The sequence below is a fragment of the Calonectris borealis genome, chromosome 1 (genome assembly GCF_964195595.1).
Source record: "Calonectris borealis chromosome 1, bCalBor7.hap1.2, whole genome shotgun sequence".
NCBI lineage: Eukaryota > Metazoa > Chordata > Aves > Procellariiformes > Procellariidae > Calonectris > Calonectris borealis.
In genome coordinates, this window is record NC_134312.1 from 61,885,478 (window position 1) to 61,903,631 (window position 18,154).

Consider the following 18,154-nt stretch of genomic DNA (forward strand, 5'->3'; position numbering starts at 1 on the left):
ATATGTAACAGGGAAACCTAATCAGACAGGCACAGAAACAGTCACACAGTTATTTGAGGGACCAGCGGTGATTCCCGTATTAAAATCCAACTTCCTCAATTTTGCTCTTGTTAACAAATACACACTTTATGCTCATAATTTTATAGTTCATTCTATTAAGCTAGTAATAGGTGTCCTGATGTCAGAAAGATGTGTACTGTTCTACAAGATGACATGCATCTGCCAATTTTGAGTGGACCAAAATTTCCACTTACTTAGAATATCGCAACAGTTCCCTTCAGCAACAACAGTCACTGCGTTCATATATGAGCTGCCCTCTGCACTGTTTTTCCATAGACCACCAAGTCAAGTTCATGGTCCTGTGTCTTTTCTTCTAAGGGAACACTGCCTAGGCCCCACATGCCTAGATGATGTTTTAGTTACCAATATTGAAAATGTTACCGATAGCTCCACTCCTTGGTGCAACAATCTCACTACATTAAACGTGAAATGCTCCTCTACGGGAGACAGATTGTTCCCAAGGGTTGCTCTAAGGCAAGAAATAAACTCCTTCAAAAACTAAAACACATCACCAACTCCAACTGCAGGTTTAAGGAATGCTACTTTGACCTTATGTTTCAAAATAAACACATAGTAGCATTTACATTAAAATTAAACAAAACCCACCACACTAAAAGCCTGTGTGAACAAACAGATCTCTGCCCCAAGAGGTGGTAGAGAGAAAAAAAAAGGAGACGGGAGTAAGAGTACAAGGAACAACTGACAGATGGTAGAAAACCCAATCACTGGAAGAAGCTGAGACTGACCGAGACAAAATGGAACAGACACTTTTGACTCCAGCATTTAGGAACTGACATTTCAGTATCAAAAAAGGGTGAGGAATTGGTTGGATGGTCACATCCAGAGGGTAGTGGTCAATAGCTCAATGCCCAAATGGAGGTCGGTGACAGGTGGTGTTCCTCAGGGTCCGTATTGGGACTGGTACTGTTTAATATCTTCATCAATGACACAGACAGCGGGATCAAGTGCACCCTCAGCAAGTTTGCAGATGACACCAAACTGAGTGGTGTGGTCGACACGCCTGAGGGACAGGATGCCATCCAGAGGGACCTGGACAAGCTCGAGGAGTGGGCCTGTGTGAACCTCATGAGGTTCAACAAGGCCAAGTGCAGGGTCCTGCCACTGGGTCAGGGCAACCAATACAGGCTGGGGGATGAAGGGATTGAGAGCAGCCCTGCCGAGAAGGACTTGGGGGTACTGGTGGACGAAAAGCTGGACATGAGCTGGCAATGTGCGCTCGCAGCCAACCGAATCCTGGGCTGCATCAAAAGAAGTGTGGCCAGCAGGTCGAGGGAGGTGATTCTGCCCCTCTTCTCTGCTCTGGTGAGACCCCACCTGCAGTACTGCGTCCAGCTCTGGAGCCCTCAGCACAAGAAAGACATGGACCTGTTGGAGCAAGTCCAGAGGAGGGCCACAAAAATGATCAGGGGGATGGAACGCCTCTCCTATGAAGAAAGGCTGAGAGAGCTGGGGTTGTTCAGCCTGGAGAAGAGAAGGCTTCAGGGAGACCTTATTGTGGCCTTTCAGTACTGAAAGGGGGCTTACAAGAAAGATGGCGGCAAACTTTTTAGCAGGGCCTGTTGCGACAGGACACAGGGAAATGGTTTTAAACTAAAAGAGGGTAGATTTAGACTACGTATTAGGAAGACATTTTTTACAATGAGGGTGGTGAAACACTGGAACAGGTTGCCCAGAGAGGTGGTAGATACCCCATCCCTGGCAACATTCGAGGTCAGGTTGGACACGGCTCTGAGCAACCTGATCTAGTTGAAGATGTCCCTGCCCACGGCAGGGGCGTTGGACTAGATGATCTTTAAAGGTCCCTTCCAACCCAAGCTATTCTATGATTCTAGAAAAGCAAACGTGGCGGTACTATGGGAGAAAATGCAGCTATCTTCTACACAGTCTCTTATCCAAGCGTATGCAAACAGGAAACAAATTTTTCCTCAAAGCATTTGAATGTCTGTGCGCCACTACCATTGCAATAGTAAATGACACAAGCTCACTAGTGAGTGGCATACAGACATCTGTCCTTACTTTTCATTGATCTTCACTCCAACTTTGTCCAAACCAATTTTTCTTGTGCATGCATCTCTTCCGATTGCTAGCAACACCTGCAAAACAGCAATGCATGTTACTGATTTTTTAAAACCTCAAAAACGTATCTGCATGTGGCTACCTATTATTTTCATTATATACTAAGGATTAGTAGCTAAGGCTTGGTCACATTAAGATGAATACGTTTGTTACCCATTGTACATTCACAGGGTTCAAGACAAGCCACACCATCACCATGACCTAACAATACCAGGTTTTAATGATAAGATTAAATACAGCCAAATAGCTTTCCCTGGAAAAATACCCCGAGTATTCTAAACAAATTGGTTAGAGTCAGATCCTTCGTTTTATTTCCTTACACTTTTATACTGATGTGTTATACCATATCCCTACCAGAAGAGATGACCCTGAAATGCTCCACAGGGAAAGGGCTCTTCAGGAAGGAAACTCAGATGCTTAGGCAAATAAAAAGACCATAAAATAATCTTTGTTTTGATTAGAAAATATAATTTACTTACATAGGCTGTCAGTGAAGTTACTGCCAAAGAATATTATTCGTTGAATATTATTTGTTTGAGCATTTGTTCAGAATGATGGACAGACCAGGCCAAATTCTTACCCATCCTATCAACTTGGCTAGCTTAACAAGCAAAACAAGTTCCAGCCTATACTATCGCAAGGAAAAGTGCTATGTGCTTTGCAGTCTTGGACCACTGCCCAGGTAACTACACAATGCTTCTCATACGACAGCTAAGAACTGTGCTGAAGGAATCAGAGATCTGCTTCAAGTCTTTTAGATGACCAAGCATGCCAGATCTTCAGAGCTGAAGGTCTTAAAATGGATAGCACACAGCTCACAGCTCCTATGAGGAGTGGCAGCTTTTCAGTGAAAGATGTAGTAGCAATAAGAAATCAGAAGTTTCCTTAACGAAAAGATGGCACTGATTTGCTAGCTAAAAAGCTTTCACTACTATGGACCAGCAAAAATAGTATTACAACACTGTGCAACAGCACTGTTATTGTTAAACTTTCTCGTAATATTAGCCCTCAGAGGCACTGAGGCATGTCCTCGTTATGGGATGACTGATGCACTATACAGGTAAATGAGGTCACTGGCACACAGTATTTGCAGTCTAAAATCCCAGACTGGCAAATGCTTGTCTTTATGCATTCTGTGTTGTTCCCAATACTTTATTCACAACTTTTTTTTTTTCGTTTCAGCATCAAAGCCTAAGAAAATGAGTGGGGTGAGGGGCGATGGAAACAGTCAATCAAACATATAATGGCATGCCTGCACACTGCAATTTTTCCTGAACTTCCTGGATGAAGTTCCCTGACTGGCTTGCCACAGGGCTTTAGTTATTTTTGTGAAGATGCTGCATCAACAACAGGTCTTGAAAAGACATGACACCGGTTTGTTTAGCTCTTGCACAGACCATTGTTTTGTGCTAACTCCAGAACATGCTTTAGTTACTATGAAAGTTACTACAAATCATTACTTATAGTTTACGACAAATATGCCACTAGGGAAAAATCCTGCAACTGATTGCACGTGACGAAGTTCATCTATGTCCCTAAGCTAAAAAAAAAGGTTTCAAAAGTATGGAAGTGATCTGGTAAGGCACATGGGACTCACTCCCATGGATTCTGGGACTTTTGTCACATTAATTACCTGTTGATTGTGTGCAATTAGCATATTGTAATGATTAAAAATAATTTCAAAAAAATCTAAACTATGGATAAAAACACCCCACAAAATCTTAACATTAAATGGAAGGCTATTTCACATTCTTTACGTATATAGACAGGACTCACAGTATTGTATTCCCCTTCAATTATTTGGTTCCCCTTTGTGGACTTGGCTATAACTTTCAATCTTCCAGGAGTTCCTTCCTCAATCTGCTCAACCTACAACATTAGGAAAAAAAAAAAAAGGTTTAGTTTCAAATGAAGATATGCAAATGTATCTTTGTCCCACCGCATATCTTATATTTAAAAATGAGTGTTTAACCATGACCTAAAATTCAAGCATTCATTCTAAAGATTTTTTCACCTTCCTCTAGATTTGTGATTACTACTTGCACGTTTAAACATTTTGGTTTATCTCCATGCATTTATTCTTATGACCAACACAATAAGACCTTGTTTCTGTTTCTAAAAGTTGGTTGATAAGTTCTTGTCCAAGCCCACCACGTGAGCTGCCAGTATCAGCTGGGGACAGAGGAGGTGAGGAGGAAGGGAACTCCTGCAAAACCTGGAAACAGCATCAGACATTTTCTTTAACCGCACCTGGAGGACCATCGTGCCTTCCACCCACGGGAAGCCACAGTCACAGTCCAGCCCCCAGCAGTACAGGCCTTTGCCCTGTTTGAATGGTATCAGTTCAACATGTAAAGCTGCCATGGCCTTGCAGGAGAGGGCAGCAGCTGGCTCTAAAGGGCTGAAAAAGCACCAGCAGCTTAAGAAAAAAACCTCTTCAGAGTTCCCCGGAGTCAGCTGAAATGAGTAATCCTAGTTTTAGCTATGGATCTTTCTCTCAAGTAATGCAGCAGGTTACTGCCTATTCCAGCAAAGCAAAAAAAAAAAAAAGTAAATCTTTTTGCAACTGTGCTCTTTGTTCAGAGTAATAAAAAACAAAACAAAGGCCAAAATACTCCTGCTTCCACACCCCATCCCTCCATATACCCGAAAAAAAAAGCAGAAAGAGCAATACCACTGGCTTTTTTTCCAAACACTCCTTTTTCCTCTGATAAATAAATCAACTAAACAAGTGAGTGGACTTTGAAGCTACACAGGTGGATTCCCTTTTGTCCTCACTAATATTCACTGGACTGCGAGGAAAGGACCGGATATCCTCAGCTACAGTCCTTCCTTACCCTCCGAGGAACCGCAAGGCGCTCAGCTGCTTCCCAAGGCTGGCTGTACATACACGAGACATGTACGTGTGCAACACCTAACTTAATTCTGGGAAATTTTCAGTGTTCATTCTACAGAAGAAAAAGTACTTTTCAACAGCTGTCCTACTTCCTACTTCATATTCAGTATTTGAAGACAGAAAAAGCAAAATTTGTGATGAAGTTCTCTTCCCCATTTTTAATTTAAAAAAACCTAAACCTTCTTTGCCATCCCACCAACTTTAAAGGATCACTGTGTTAAACTGCTCCTATTCAAAGGCAGCATTATTTGTAATAGTTCATCTTCTGTCTTCAAATGTTCCAATAAAGGGTTTTAATAAGCACAACATGCATAACTTCAAAAACAATATTTGAAAGAGATGAGAAGACCTGCTAAAAACATATCCAGCAATTTAAGTTTAAGGATATGCTCAACTAAAAACGGGGACAAATATTTTATTCCCACTGAAATCAAAGACATGAAGTGAAGGGGCAGGGTAAAATACACAGAAGTCCATTTTGTGACTAGGGTGATGGACTCCTCTTCGCAGGGTGCATCTGGAGGAGACCACTCACTATTTAGTTGAAATGATCTCTAAGTTGATCTTCTAAGATCAACTTTTTCCTTTCACATCTCCCAGAAGAGTCCACAAAAAGCTACATCTGAAACATAAGCTAGATAATCACCCCTGCTTTTCAAACAACATGGGATTTCTACAACGCAAACAAGCATAAAAACCCAAGTTCCTTGAAACATCCCACTTCGACTTCTCACAGCAAATCTCTTACACTCTGTAAGAGAGGGTCAGATCCACAGCGTGGTAACTGGCAAGAGCATTTTTTAAGCTACTCTTGATATTGCTAAGGGTGAAAATGAACAGTCTTCACTCCATTTAATGCTTTAATCCCCAAAGTGTTAAACTCAGTAACACATTGGCTTAACGCCAAATTGAAAACTGCTTAATACATTATTTCCTATTTCATAACGATTAAGCACTAATTATTGCGAAAAAACGTTAAGGAAAATACTGTTAGCACCCTCTGAAGTCTTTGGTAAGGCAATTTTACATTAGAAAAGCTCCAGAGCTTATCTAATCTGCTTTTCAACCTGAATTCGCCTATACTTCTACATACCTAGCTGCACCAGCACTCCTACTGAATTCAAAGAAAACTGAGCAAGTATTTAAGGACTCTGCCAAGTAAAGGATATAGACGGATACTTATAAAGCCCATTTACTTTTCTGGATAGTCCACTGGCCCTAGGCATATAAGCAGTATTTGCTGGCTGAGAATTTGAGAACTGGCAATGAAAAATATGACTATTTGTGATGGCGCTGATCATACAGGAAATTATGTATCTGTTTAATCATGAGCCTGCAAGAAGTTTCACAGATTTCAGGACAACTGCTGAATTTAAGTATATTCAACATTTGCAGGACCAGGATGAGCAGGAGTAACAACATTTTTAATGCAACATATACTAACCCACTTCATTCTGATAAAAACAACGAATACTGAAATCTCACAAAATGTTAATACAAAGACTAAATTGTACCTTTCAATTACGTAAGATTCATGGACTTATTCAGTTTAAAACAAAAATTAACCATACTATATCATAGCAGATCCTGTATTGCAAATTCAACTTTTCTATTTACTAAAATAATTTACATCTTAAACCATTATGACAGGTACATTGCAATCAATTGTAGTCATATACCACTTTGAGCCTACCTTGATCGGCACAAACTCCCTAATAAAGCTGACTCCGTGTTCTTCCATATATTCGCCAATTTTGTTTGCAATATCCTGGTCAAATCCTCTTAAGAGAATGGATCTCACCATCACAGTGACATCTAATCCAAGACCTGCAAGAAACCCTGCACATTCCAAGGCAACATAGGAAGCTCCAACCACCAGGGTCTTCCCTGGACAGTAAGGCAGAGAGAAAAGATCATCACTGGTAAAAAAAGAGGGGAAAAAAGAAAAGAAAGTCAGAGACAACCAGAAAAATGTGTTGTGCTGTACATTTATCTAATTTCTTATGTAAGAATAGGACTTTATTCCTCTTCTTGCTCACTAAAAAAACCCAACAATTTAATTTTTTGGAAATTCAGGTGGAATACAAGCTCAGTACACAACAGATTAAAAAGTTTTAATTAGGAGTACACACAAAGAAAGAGTATGAAAATTCTGAATCACCACAAAAATTTTGAGGGCTTTTTACAGAAACTTATGACAAATAGTTAAAAAGAGGTATGTCGGGTTTTTTTTTCCCTCTGAATCTTGCTTCAAATATTTTGCTGCAAATTTTAGCTCGAGAGCTAAAAGGAGGAGGAAGGGGTTCAGCTTTAAGATAAAAATACCATCTTCGCTTCTTTGAAGACTCATCCTTTTGCTAAAGCATTATACACAGTGCCAAATATACACAGACAATAAAACAAATTAATGTAAACCACAGTAGCAGGCAGAGATAGAAGTACGAAATTATGGAAAACATGTTTATTTGCCTGCTTTCCATTTCTTTCAACTGCTTCATCAAGCTACGTCAGTTCTACCACACTTTGGACCTAGACTATAAAACCAGGGCTTCTCAAGGAAGCAGGGACTCATGGAGGCATCATGCTTGCTCAGCAGAGACTTAAGCAGAGTTTGGCAATACAGTTCTCCAAAGATTTAAATCTAGAATAAATGTCTCTCAGCTAACAACTGCAAAGACTAAACAAAGATGCTCTCTGCAGACACTGTGGTGGAATAAAACATGATTGTGTAATTAAAGGCTACATCATAGTTCCTATCCCCCAGGGAACCCAGTGAAGATTACACAGACACCCTCAATCTGATAGTCTTTAACTCTGGCATTCCTGACTGTTCCACCTTAATGCCATTTTAAAACACCACTTTACAGGCTATATTATCTGTTACCTTTAATTTCACTACTACTTATTAGAAGGGAAACATACAACATGGTGTTTTGGTTTCACAGGGATTGTGCCAGTTATTTATTTCATTGCTATAGGTTTGCAAGCCTGTAATTCCAACCTCTGTTTCTACATTAAGTAACTTAAAAATCACTCTGATATGAAAACCTATTTCATTTGCATATCACATTTTTTTGTCAAAATTGTGCTGGAATTGCTTGGTCTTATCAATTAACCAGACATTTGAAACCGGTTTTCCCAAAAGCTGAATTAACTTCACTGAGTAGCTGGAAAAAAAATTGGGTTGAGTTTCAAGACTGCCCCAATGCATGAAGACAGACACATTTCTACTGGCTTCACAACATCAACTGCTTTGCAACTCCCGCTTTCCTTGATACTTGAGCAGGGAGGTTTCTTCCAAGCAGACTGCGCTCTTCATTAGCAAAAAAACTTCAGTATCTCAACTGAAAGACCATAGGGAATAGAGAGGAAGTGCATGTACTGGTAAGTGGGGAAGAGCTGATGAATTAATTTTATGATGGACATGCACATGATTTACGGTATTCTCGGTTACTGCTGTTATCAGTCAGAAACAGAACCATCCTAGCCAGCCACCCACAGTCCTGTGGTATCTAGCAGACACCAATGTTTTTAAAATCTGTCTATAGCTATTCTCCTGTGCTTACTTCCCCCTACCAAAAAGTTACATAGGAAAGAAAACCAGCAACCAAGCAGCCCTGCTCATGCTTCGCCACTTTCTCTTACACATGGTGAATGCCTTCATATTTCTCCCTGGTTTTACCTGCTAATGCAGTATTCCTTGTCTCCAGGTATACCCAGGTAGCGTGGTCGTTCACCAGTGGCAATGAGAAATCTCTCAGCCGTGTACAGCTTCTCAACTCCTTTTTTATTTGTTGCCTGTGGACAAAGTATTAGTCCAAAGTGAGTATTTCGCAGTCCTACCAAGGGAAAAATTATTCTCTCTGAAAAGCATGTCTATTCATAAAGATCCAGCACACACAGCGAGGGATACCTTAACTGTGTGTGGCCCGACAAATTCTCCGTATGCATTCTCAAATGTGACTTTCTTCTCTCTCAGTGCAACCCGATAGCCCCAGTTCAGTGAACCAATATAATTCTGAACAGATTCTGTCATAGTCATCCAGTTGTGTTTGACTGTTAGAAACAAAAAAGAAAGGTTCATCTTTCAGTCTGTGAGTTCTTCTTTTTCCATAGCAACCTTGTATTCTCAGACAGATCTTTTCATGACCCAGTCACCTCTGTCTTATTCCTTTTTTATTCCAGGGTAACTCTACTGAAATTCAAAGAATTACATCAGCGTAGACAACATGAGAGGTCAGTGCAACAGATATGACTTAAAACATGAAAATTTAGACTTACTGCATTATCGATAGTTTTCTATTGACACGTGCTGTGAGCAGGTGACATTGCTCAACAAATGAAGACTATGCATCTCCGAGAGGGGCCTCTGCATGTTCCCCACCACAGGATTACACCCTAAATAAATCCCAATCCTATAATCATGCACATTAGAGCTAATATAAAGCAAAATTTATCTTCTTACGTAGTAGTGACAGAGACTGAGGGAAAGGAATCCTTGCCTGCAATTATGAGGAAGTTTCTAACAGGGGACATTCTGGGGTATTCCCTTAGATGTTGTCTTACATTCAGAAATGGAGTAATACCTTATTGCTTTTATTCACACAGCAATCTTATCAAATACTAACATAATCAGAAGCTATTAATAAACAGATCAAACACTGCAAGGCAATAAGCCCCGTGGCTTTAGACTTGAAAAGCACTTAAGTTTATGTGTAATCTCTCTGAAGTTGCCTCACATTATTAAAGCCAGCACATGCTTAAGTGCAACAAGCACTTGATTGTGAAAAGAACCTCTGGATTTTCAGCACAAATGACAAAACTGAAAAAAAGTTCTCCTCCTTTACCTTCTTCCATAAACTGCCATCCAAATTTGCGTGAATCTTGCAAGGCTTGTCCCAGTAAAGCTGCCTGGTGCATCAACTTTTTAGGTATACAGCCCACATTTACACATGTTCCTCCAAGACCTGAGAGAAAGGAACAGAAGGTGTTTTTCACATCAGTGTGGCTAATCTCAAAGGAGAATCAGAATCTCTGAGTAAAGCTCCTTTATAACAGGTTTGCAATGAAGAGAAATTTACCCCATGAATTTCCCAGAGGCGTAGGCGTGACAAAGTCCAGCACCATCACTTTCTTTTCATATTTGGCAGCCTCCTGCAAAACAAATTAAATAAGACACTCATCTAAATATTAGAGGTTAAATTTGGAGTAGATGATAACATCATGCGTTGCTGAAAAGCTTTGTGACTTTTAATTAAGTAATAATGAATGATTTGCAAGGCAACAGCCAGACAGTCATTCATCTTCTGAATTAATCTGTGCACTCAGTAGGAAAAAAAGATGAAAGGAACAAAATATGCATTCATCCTGCTACACAACAGCACGGCATCAGTTGATACACAGAAGACTCCGGGAGTCAAACCTTCTCTTCTCTCCTCCATCCCGTCAGTTTGTTCACACTATTTCCCAACAAGCCATTTACTTTTAACATATTTAAAAAATTCTTCATTAATCCAGTTTTCACTTCAAAGATGGTTTCTCAAACATTTGTTTGAAACCACATCACACAATGACATAAACAGTCATGTGGCCAAGCATCACAACTGTGCTTATCTTTTTTCTTGTAATAGAAGGGAACACTCAATTTTGAGTACAATCTGTAGTTGTCAGGATCAGCTCTTGCTCTTCAAGCTAGTCAACCTGTGGCAAGTTGACTTTACTGTCAGGATGTGCAGATGTCATCCAGACTAGAAAAGTGATGGTTTATTTCATGATATTTCCCCTGAGCAGTTTCATTAGCAAATCTGCAATCAATGTGTGTAAATGATACTGGAATTTCTGAGAACTGGAATTTCTACACTGATTCCATTGTTCCCTTTGTGCTTTTTAAGAAAAAGGCAAAAATCGACAGCGATAACTAGTACCAGAGAAAAACACTTAGGCAAGCACTACATAGCTGAGAAACGACGACAGATCCCCCATGAGATGCAGCAAAATAACTTTGATACTTGGAGTAACCACAACTGTGCTGCATCACGTGATGAGTTCTTAGACATGTGAGCAATAATAACTATAGGCACAGGATATCACCCTAAGGCCTTGGGTTTGGTTTGGGAGGAGCTGGACAGCCTTCAGCATTATGTTACCAGTAATACTTGTTAATCCAAATAGTTGACAATTAGAATTTGAATTTTAAATGTATCTTACTTCATGCAAAATACAAATCATATTTCAATCAATGCAGGCTGTAGACATCTTTGGAAAATACTAATGTACTGGATTTTTGCTTCCAATAAAGGTCAAGGTTGGCCAAGAAGTTAATTTCTATCCATTAGTAGCACCGCTGAGAAAGTTCCTCAGAAAGGTGCTTAGGGACTGAGATATGTTATTAATGCTCCTTTTTAATGACAACTTTTATACACAGCTCTAAAGAGCTTTACTAGTGTTAGCTAACTAGAATGCATGGATTCCCAAGCTTACACTCAGCTATACACTCACATAATACAGCACACCATTGCGTCGCCACCTTGGTAGAGATCACAAATAGATATAACCACTTCTGCAGAGTGATATGCCCACAGTAACAAAACCTGCCCCGCAGGGTTTCAAATCTTACTGGGTTCACTGCAGTGCTGCATGAACGCAATGAGGTTGCTTAGGGCTGGAGCTGTTCCGTGTGAGCTGATAGTAGCGGCCTGGCACTTTGGTCTGGGTCTGCGGTTGGGTTGCACAGAGTCCGCTTGGCAGCGTTTGCACTCACCGTGGAGACATGCCTCCAAAATAACAAGCTCTGAGCACAATGTAGAGAGGAAAAGGACGACAGGCACACAAAGCTGCGTGTGTCATAGCAAAAAGCACGCATTTAATCAACCTAGTTAAACTGCTGCAAACCTGAGTGTAGATATCTGGAACTTGGTAAAAGAGCTGTGTAGGTTTTTTTTTTCCTTTTGTTTTGTTTTGCCTTTTAAAGCACTGTTTGTTAATTCACTAAAAAAAATTGAATAATCTAAGTATAAGTCAGAAGTTTACCCGTGTGAAACAGTTTCACTTCAACTTCATGAAACCGATTTGAAATACACATATTACTACTAATAGCGATGTTGACTTTATTATCTATCACCTTCTGCTCTACTCTAGAATCAATTGAGAACACTAAGAAGCAATATACCTTATACACTGAATTGAAGGAATAAGGCAATTTATCTTCCTAGCCACACACCTTTTCTGTCCCACAGCTGAAAAATGATGCAATAAACATCACTGCTGTAGCTTATGTATATGTGTAGCTTATGTACCTAGCATATGTATACAACAAAGCAGAGCAGCCTCCTTATGGAAATTTCAACAGATGGCTTTTTATTACTACGAACTGTTTTTGCATTACTGCAAGCTCCCTTTTACTCATTATTCTCTTCTGTCCTAAAACATCCCCATCCTCTGAAAGCCAGTGTCTGCTTCTCTTTGCGGATTCTCAGAATTTTTATAGATCTGATCTTATCTTATCTTCCATCCTACGCCATGACAATAGTGCCCCTATCTATAGGAAAGTAGTAAACTACTGAAATAGATTATGGACATACAGCACATTACAATCCACCACTCAGCACTGCACTCTTCCATTATAATAGAAGTTCTTCTAAGGAGTCAAGGTTTAGTGTGAAACCAATGCTATGCTGAAATATTTTCTCCTCATTTTCTCTCACTCCTCAGTGGCCTCCTTCACTTCTCGAGAACAAAAGAAATGCTTCCTGTCTGGAGGAATAATCCAGCTCCACGTCTTGAGCAACAAAACAGTTTTATTTCTAGGAATGCTCAATTCACTTCTAAATAGTTAATTCTACCACAGCGAGAAGAGGCAAAATGTGCCTAACTACTGATGAAAAGGAGAGTTACTGACTTTCATTAAATTTCAGCGAGTTTCAAGTATTTGGGAAAATGACAACTCTAAGAGCTGGTATATTCTGCACCACTGTGGATTCTTTTAATTAATTCTAGATATGCTTCTAAAGCAATATCTTTATCAAAACTCATAAATTATTTGGCTACAGGCAGGAAGTACCAGACCCTAGAAATGAAGGGTGAGATCCTAATTCTGCTTAAGTATAGGCAAAATCTCCATTTATGCAACTATACTAAGCTCACAAATACAACATCTCCCCCATTGCCAAGAATTAAAACAACACATGCCACTATTTCTGAACAGATATTTCTTTCGAATAAAACTAGAAACCTCTTGATGTTAATTTTGAATAGTTTTAAAAACTTTTTCAATTACAAGTTGAATTTTAATTCAACTACTAATAAACACTGTTGAGAGATCTACCTGCTGTTTTCCAACAGCATCATCTCCCATTAGAGGGGATACAGAGGAACAAAGTTTCATTCTGTTAAGAAGTATATCATGACATTTTTATGTTTTTCTTCTTCAGAACATAAGGAAAAGAATACTGTATAACTGGGGCTAACCTCAAAAGAAATCCCACTGATCAGGCAGAAACGTTATGCCCCTACAGTGCTAAAGATACCCGGATCCAAGACGCTGAGGATGTCACCCACCTACTTACAAGGAAAGTATAAATCTGTATTTTCTCTCTCATACCTTGGCAGCTGCCAGACCACCTGAGCCCCCACCAATGACAATGAGATCATAGTTGTAGGAATGCGGAACCGGCGTATGCCCGTTCATTTCCAGCAGTTTCTGAGGGTTGTCTTCCTTATGTGCCTGAACAGAGAAAATGAAAAGGATTAGAGAACATTGAAACATTACCCATAGTGCTCAAAAATTAGTATTTTCAGCAGCAAAAATTGTGATAAGGGAACGTAAGTGCATCTGGATTTTCTGAGCTCTGCTTTTAATTAGCTTTTTAAAATTTCATCTTCTTAATCCATCCCTGAATAACTCAGTACCTATTAGATACTGAACTATGAATCTTCTTGTTCGTTGGAGCCCTGGGTTTCCTTGCAGAGCTTAGTTTTCCACATCAACGCCACTCCAGTGCCTCCTCATTCTGTGTACTCCAGGATGAGATACATACCTGCTGACACAGGCTTTCCGTTAATTTCTTTTATTCTTTTCATCTGCCCTGGACTTTCCTAATTAGTGTTCTTCCCCTCCTCCTGCATATATTAGTAGGAAAATGCAACAACCATATACAACATTGTAAAAATCTGCAATTACCAGCCTTACCAACTGAATGAACAGAATTGAACGAAGAAAACAATTTCTGAAAACTACATTTTTGTAACATGCCTGTGTTTATTTTTGCTTTGGTTTAGCATTGTAACTAACTTTGGAGTCAAATGGGTCAAGTGTGATCACTACGTTTCACGAGAGATTCAGAGTTTTTTGATGAGATGACTACTACCACAGAAATCCTAAAATGCATTTTGATAGCTGTATGCCACAAAGAACATTGCATTGTCTTCATATACTCTTTCTAAAATGAGCCTTTGTACTTAATTTGTGAAGCTCCAATTTATCAGGGCTTCAGACCTTCAAGCCTTGGGAGTGGCTGGCAACAAGATCTGGAGTCAGTGAACATCACACTCCTCAGCTGATGTAAAATCAGTGAGTATCAACTAAAGCCAAGATAAAACTTTTAAGACTAAAAAAGTAAATAAAGACACCCATACTTAGGCACTTTACAAATCTGCTTGCTTTTATTCAACTGTTTCTACCTGCCTAACTAAGCAGTCGATTCAGTACTACTGGAATAGTCACAGTAAATAAAAGGAAAGAAAAAAGCCAAAGTAGTTTCCCCTCTCTTTTCATCTTAATTTTGTTTTGCATTAAGCAGCCCTTTGTGCTCAAACCATTCTACTGTCGCCTTCCTCTGGGGTTAGATTATTCCCTCTGTAAGTACAACTGTGTCTACCCTAGCGACTGCTGCCAGTGCAGCCATATCACTGACAAAAATCCCCTATCCCTCCAGCAAATTACACAGCAATGTCAGCAGAAATTCAGACTGTGCATCTGCCTGTAGAAAGTCACATTTCAGTAGTCTTTCATAACCCTGGGTAGCATTTTAGCAGTAGAAACAAAACCTAGAGAACACCTGTGACTGTTGTGAAGACATCCAAAAATACCTCGTCTTCCTTCCTCTTCTTTTCCCAGTCTGCCATCCCAATTTATAACCCTGTCACTAAATCTAGTTTGCACTTAGTTCACCTTTTTTCTATTTTTCTAACATGGCTATTGGCCAAGCTCAAACTTCCTAGTCTAATCAGAGTAAGTGTGAAAAAGGAGCATATATTGTATTATGGTATGCAGTTTCACTTCATTCATATTCAGGGACGTAAAACAGAGAAAGTGTGCCGTTCTTTTCCAAAGCACACCTTCTTGTTTGCTCGGTGGCAACAGGATGGTGCAAAGCTTAAGGGCAGATTCAGACTAACTCCCACAACAGTCATCAGACCCAACCACCAAGAATGGTATCTCTCTGATGCATATAGAGCATAAAGAAACCACAATACCTACTCAGGAAATTTGTTTAGATCACTACTTATATCATGCTACTTTTTTTTTTTCTTTTAAGAAAAATGATTTGTATTTTCACATGTGGATTAAGAAACTTCAGCTTTTATTCCATCAATGGTTCCCTACTGTTTGGTTCATTTTTCGTCAGTTCTTCACAATCATTCTTCATGAAAACATGTTAGAAGTTTAGATCAGACAAAGTAGATTACAACCTTCCCCTCTGAAACCAGCTCCTAGAACCCTGCTCCAAAGCAGCCAGGATCTTGTCAAGCTCTGCTTCCCATTTACCAAGGGAACTTGCTCATGACCGTGAATCAGGACTGTGATCCCATCCAGAGAACAGATCTCCTCCATTCTTCTCCCAAGAACTACAATTTTTAAAAGAAAGCCTACATTCTTACCACTTTTTCAATGTCAAAACTAAATTAGAGAGTTTAAAATGTATCTCCCCTACCTTTAAAGTTTTCTCATGATCTCCTATTTGCTTCTCCTGTACAAAACCAACTGGCTGTGAAGTTTCTGCCGTTACTTCGCACTGCCCTTCTTGCAGCTTCTGTGCTCCCTCTGTGAAATAAAGGATAAAATAACGTAGTGTCTGGAGAGACCTCCTTTATGAAGGCTGCGCTCCTCAAGCGAAATTGTCTGGGGGAGTGGCCTGGCAGCTTCATCGCTTCCTCATTAGCGGCATGCCTGTCTTAGGGGAGCATTTCCTAAGGCGACTGATGAGTCATTTGCAACGTTAGGATGACTTGCTATATTTTTCTTTTTAATAAAATCCCATACGAGAGTTGGCTGGGATTTCAGGACTTTTTGCCAATCTAAGAATATGCTTGGAACAAAGCAAGGAAATAAGATTTGCTGTGGCTAAGCCTGAAACTTCAGTCTTAAAGGAAAATGATGATTTTTACCTTTCTTGCCCAGAAAGTGATTTTCTTATGCTGATGTGCTGTCATTTTTTTCAGTTTCATACTTTTTAAACTGAATTAAAAGGTTTTATTTTTCTCCTGCAATTAGTTCCCTGGAAACTTCTTTCGGTTCAATTTATTGACATAATTGTTTTTTCCAGGCAACTCTCCCCCTGCAAGTAATTTCTGCCATATGGTATTGTTCATACTATGAAATCCTCTAAATAAATGTATTCAAAAGTCTGGAAAAGATCTGTTTGCCCACTAGTCACAACTGACTTTATACATATATTGGAGATACATATACCTGCAACAGAAAAGGTTAAGCATATCAGTGGAAAGGAAAAAATTAACATCTTTACATGTGGTGATACTTTATTTGATATGGCATGGAAAAAGAAAAAGAAGAAAATCTAATACTTGATTGGAATGCATTATCAGCTCTGCCTTCCTCCACATAACTCTGAGTTACGTTAAGCTTAATTTCCAATAAATGGGTCAGTACACACTTGTTTGTACTTAATTACATACATACTTTGCTCTGCACAACCAGCATTAATTAGCAAACTCTGACACGTGCACATACTTAGACAAACAGCCATACTGAATGCGTATACATTCCTTGGGCACTGAGCCCATAAATCTGCAGAGCATTCACACACACGTGCACAGAAATGCAAAAAAGTAGTCATTGAAAATTGGTCTGCAATCTTGTCGTCTCGGTTTTCTTCTCCAAAACTTGGTGATAAAATTCCTTTATCTCACAAAAGTATTGGGAGGAGTACTTTGCTGATGTTGGTAAAGGGGTTTAAAGATCAGAATCGTCATGTAATAGTTAATAGCAATATTAGTGATGGATAACACTTGGCCTAGTCTCGCTTGGGGAAAGAATGCAGGAATTCATGTGTTATACACACGCACCTGGGATAAGCAAGAACACAGGTTTTGAACAGTGGTCACAATCTGCACAAAGGAGAAATTTTTCTTCAATATATTATCAAAGCTACAGTCCTGTGAGTACCTGAGGCAACTAAAGCCCTATATTTCATTCCTATAACGAGTTTGGACAACCTCGGGAATGTTCATGTAAAACTGTATCTTCAATGAGATAAAAATCTAGTCATTAGACAACACAGGCATTTATATAAACACCTCTAATTATTTTCAGGTAGATCTGTGCTAGAGGTGCCTAGTTTTAGCAATAGCCCCAAACTCCAAAGGCAACTATAACCTCTGGCAGAGACTTGAAAGAGTCTGTATGCAGGCGGCTGCTGCTGCTGCTAGGGGCCTCTCCCTCGCTGGTTCGGGCAACCTGCCACAGGCAGGATGACAAAGCAAAAAATGCTCTGTGCGTCACGTGCTTGCCCTCCGTAAAATTCCATCCATTAACGGCAATTACAATAACCCACGGTCCTGGTGAATCGATACTTTCAACCAGCAGATACCTTTTTGCAGAGCGAGACTGCTAAGGAGAACCTGGACCACAGAGCCGCTCTGGATAGTCCTCAGAGATGTAGCGGTGAGGACTACTCTCTTTGCCCGTAAGCATCAGCATTACTTCACCAAGTCTGTAGCAACTCACAGCCACTGCAGGAAGATCCAGTGAGGCTCTTACCCTGCACTACCGCTGCCTTTGGTTTTCGTTAGTCCCAATCTAGAAGACGGTGGCTGTTGAGTGCTACCTCCCCTACGACCTCCCAAGTGCTCCTTCACATGGGA

General features: G+C 39.9%; 1 protein-coding gene across 4 annotated transcripts in view; it reads right to left on the reverse strand.

Moving 5' to 3' along the window:
* TXNRD1 (thioredoxin reductase 1) overlaps positions 1–16,199 on the reverse strand; it is a 29,283-nt gene extending 13,084 nt beyond the window's left edge. Inside the window, exons 1-9 of one of the 4 annotated variants that reach the window (XM_075157069.1) lie at positions 15,985–16,199; positions 13,653–13,775; positions 10,135–10,207; positions 9,901–10,020; positions 8,967–9,109; positions 8,736–8,851; positions 6,747–6,972; positions 3,934–4,026; positions 2,098–2,174 (exon numbers count right to left, since the gene is read on the reverse strand). In XM_075157069.1, the coding sequence (XP_075013170.1) occupies positions 2,098–2,174; positions 3,934–4,026; positions 6,747–6,972; positions 8,736–8,851; positions 8,967–9,109; positions 9,901–10,020; positions 10,135–10,207; positions 13,653–13,739 (935 nt within the window). In that variant the 5' untranslated portion in view covers positions 13,740–13,775; positions 15,985–16,199. Of the gene's footprint in view, positions 1–2,097; positions 2,175–3,933; positions 4,027–6,746; positions 6,973–8,735; positions 8,852–8,966; positions 9,110–9,900; positions 10,021–10,134; positions 10,208–11,551; positions 11,648–11,669; positions 11,914–13,652; positions 13,776–15,742; positions 15,909–15,984 lie in introns of those variants that run through there. The other 3 variants (XM_075157074.1, XM_075157086.1, XM_075157082.1) reach the window with 3 other exon arrangements.
* Positions 16,200–18,154: the final 1,955 nt, after the last annotated feature.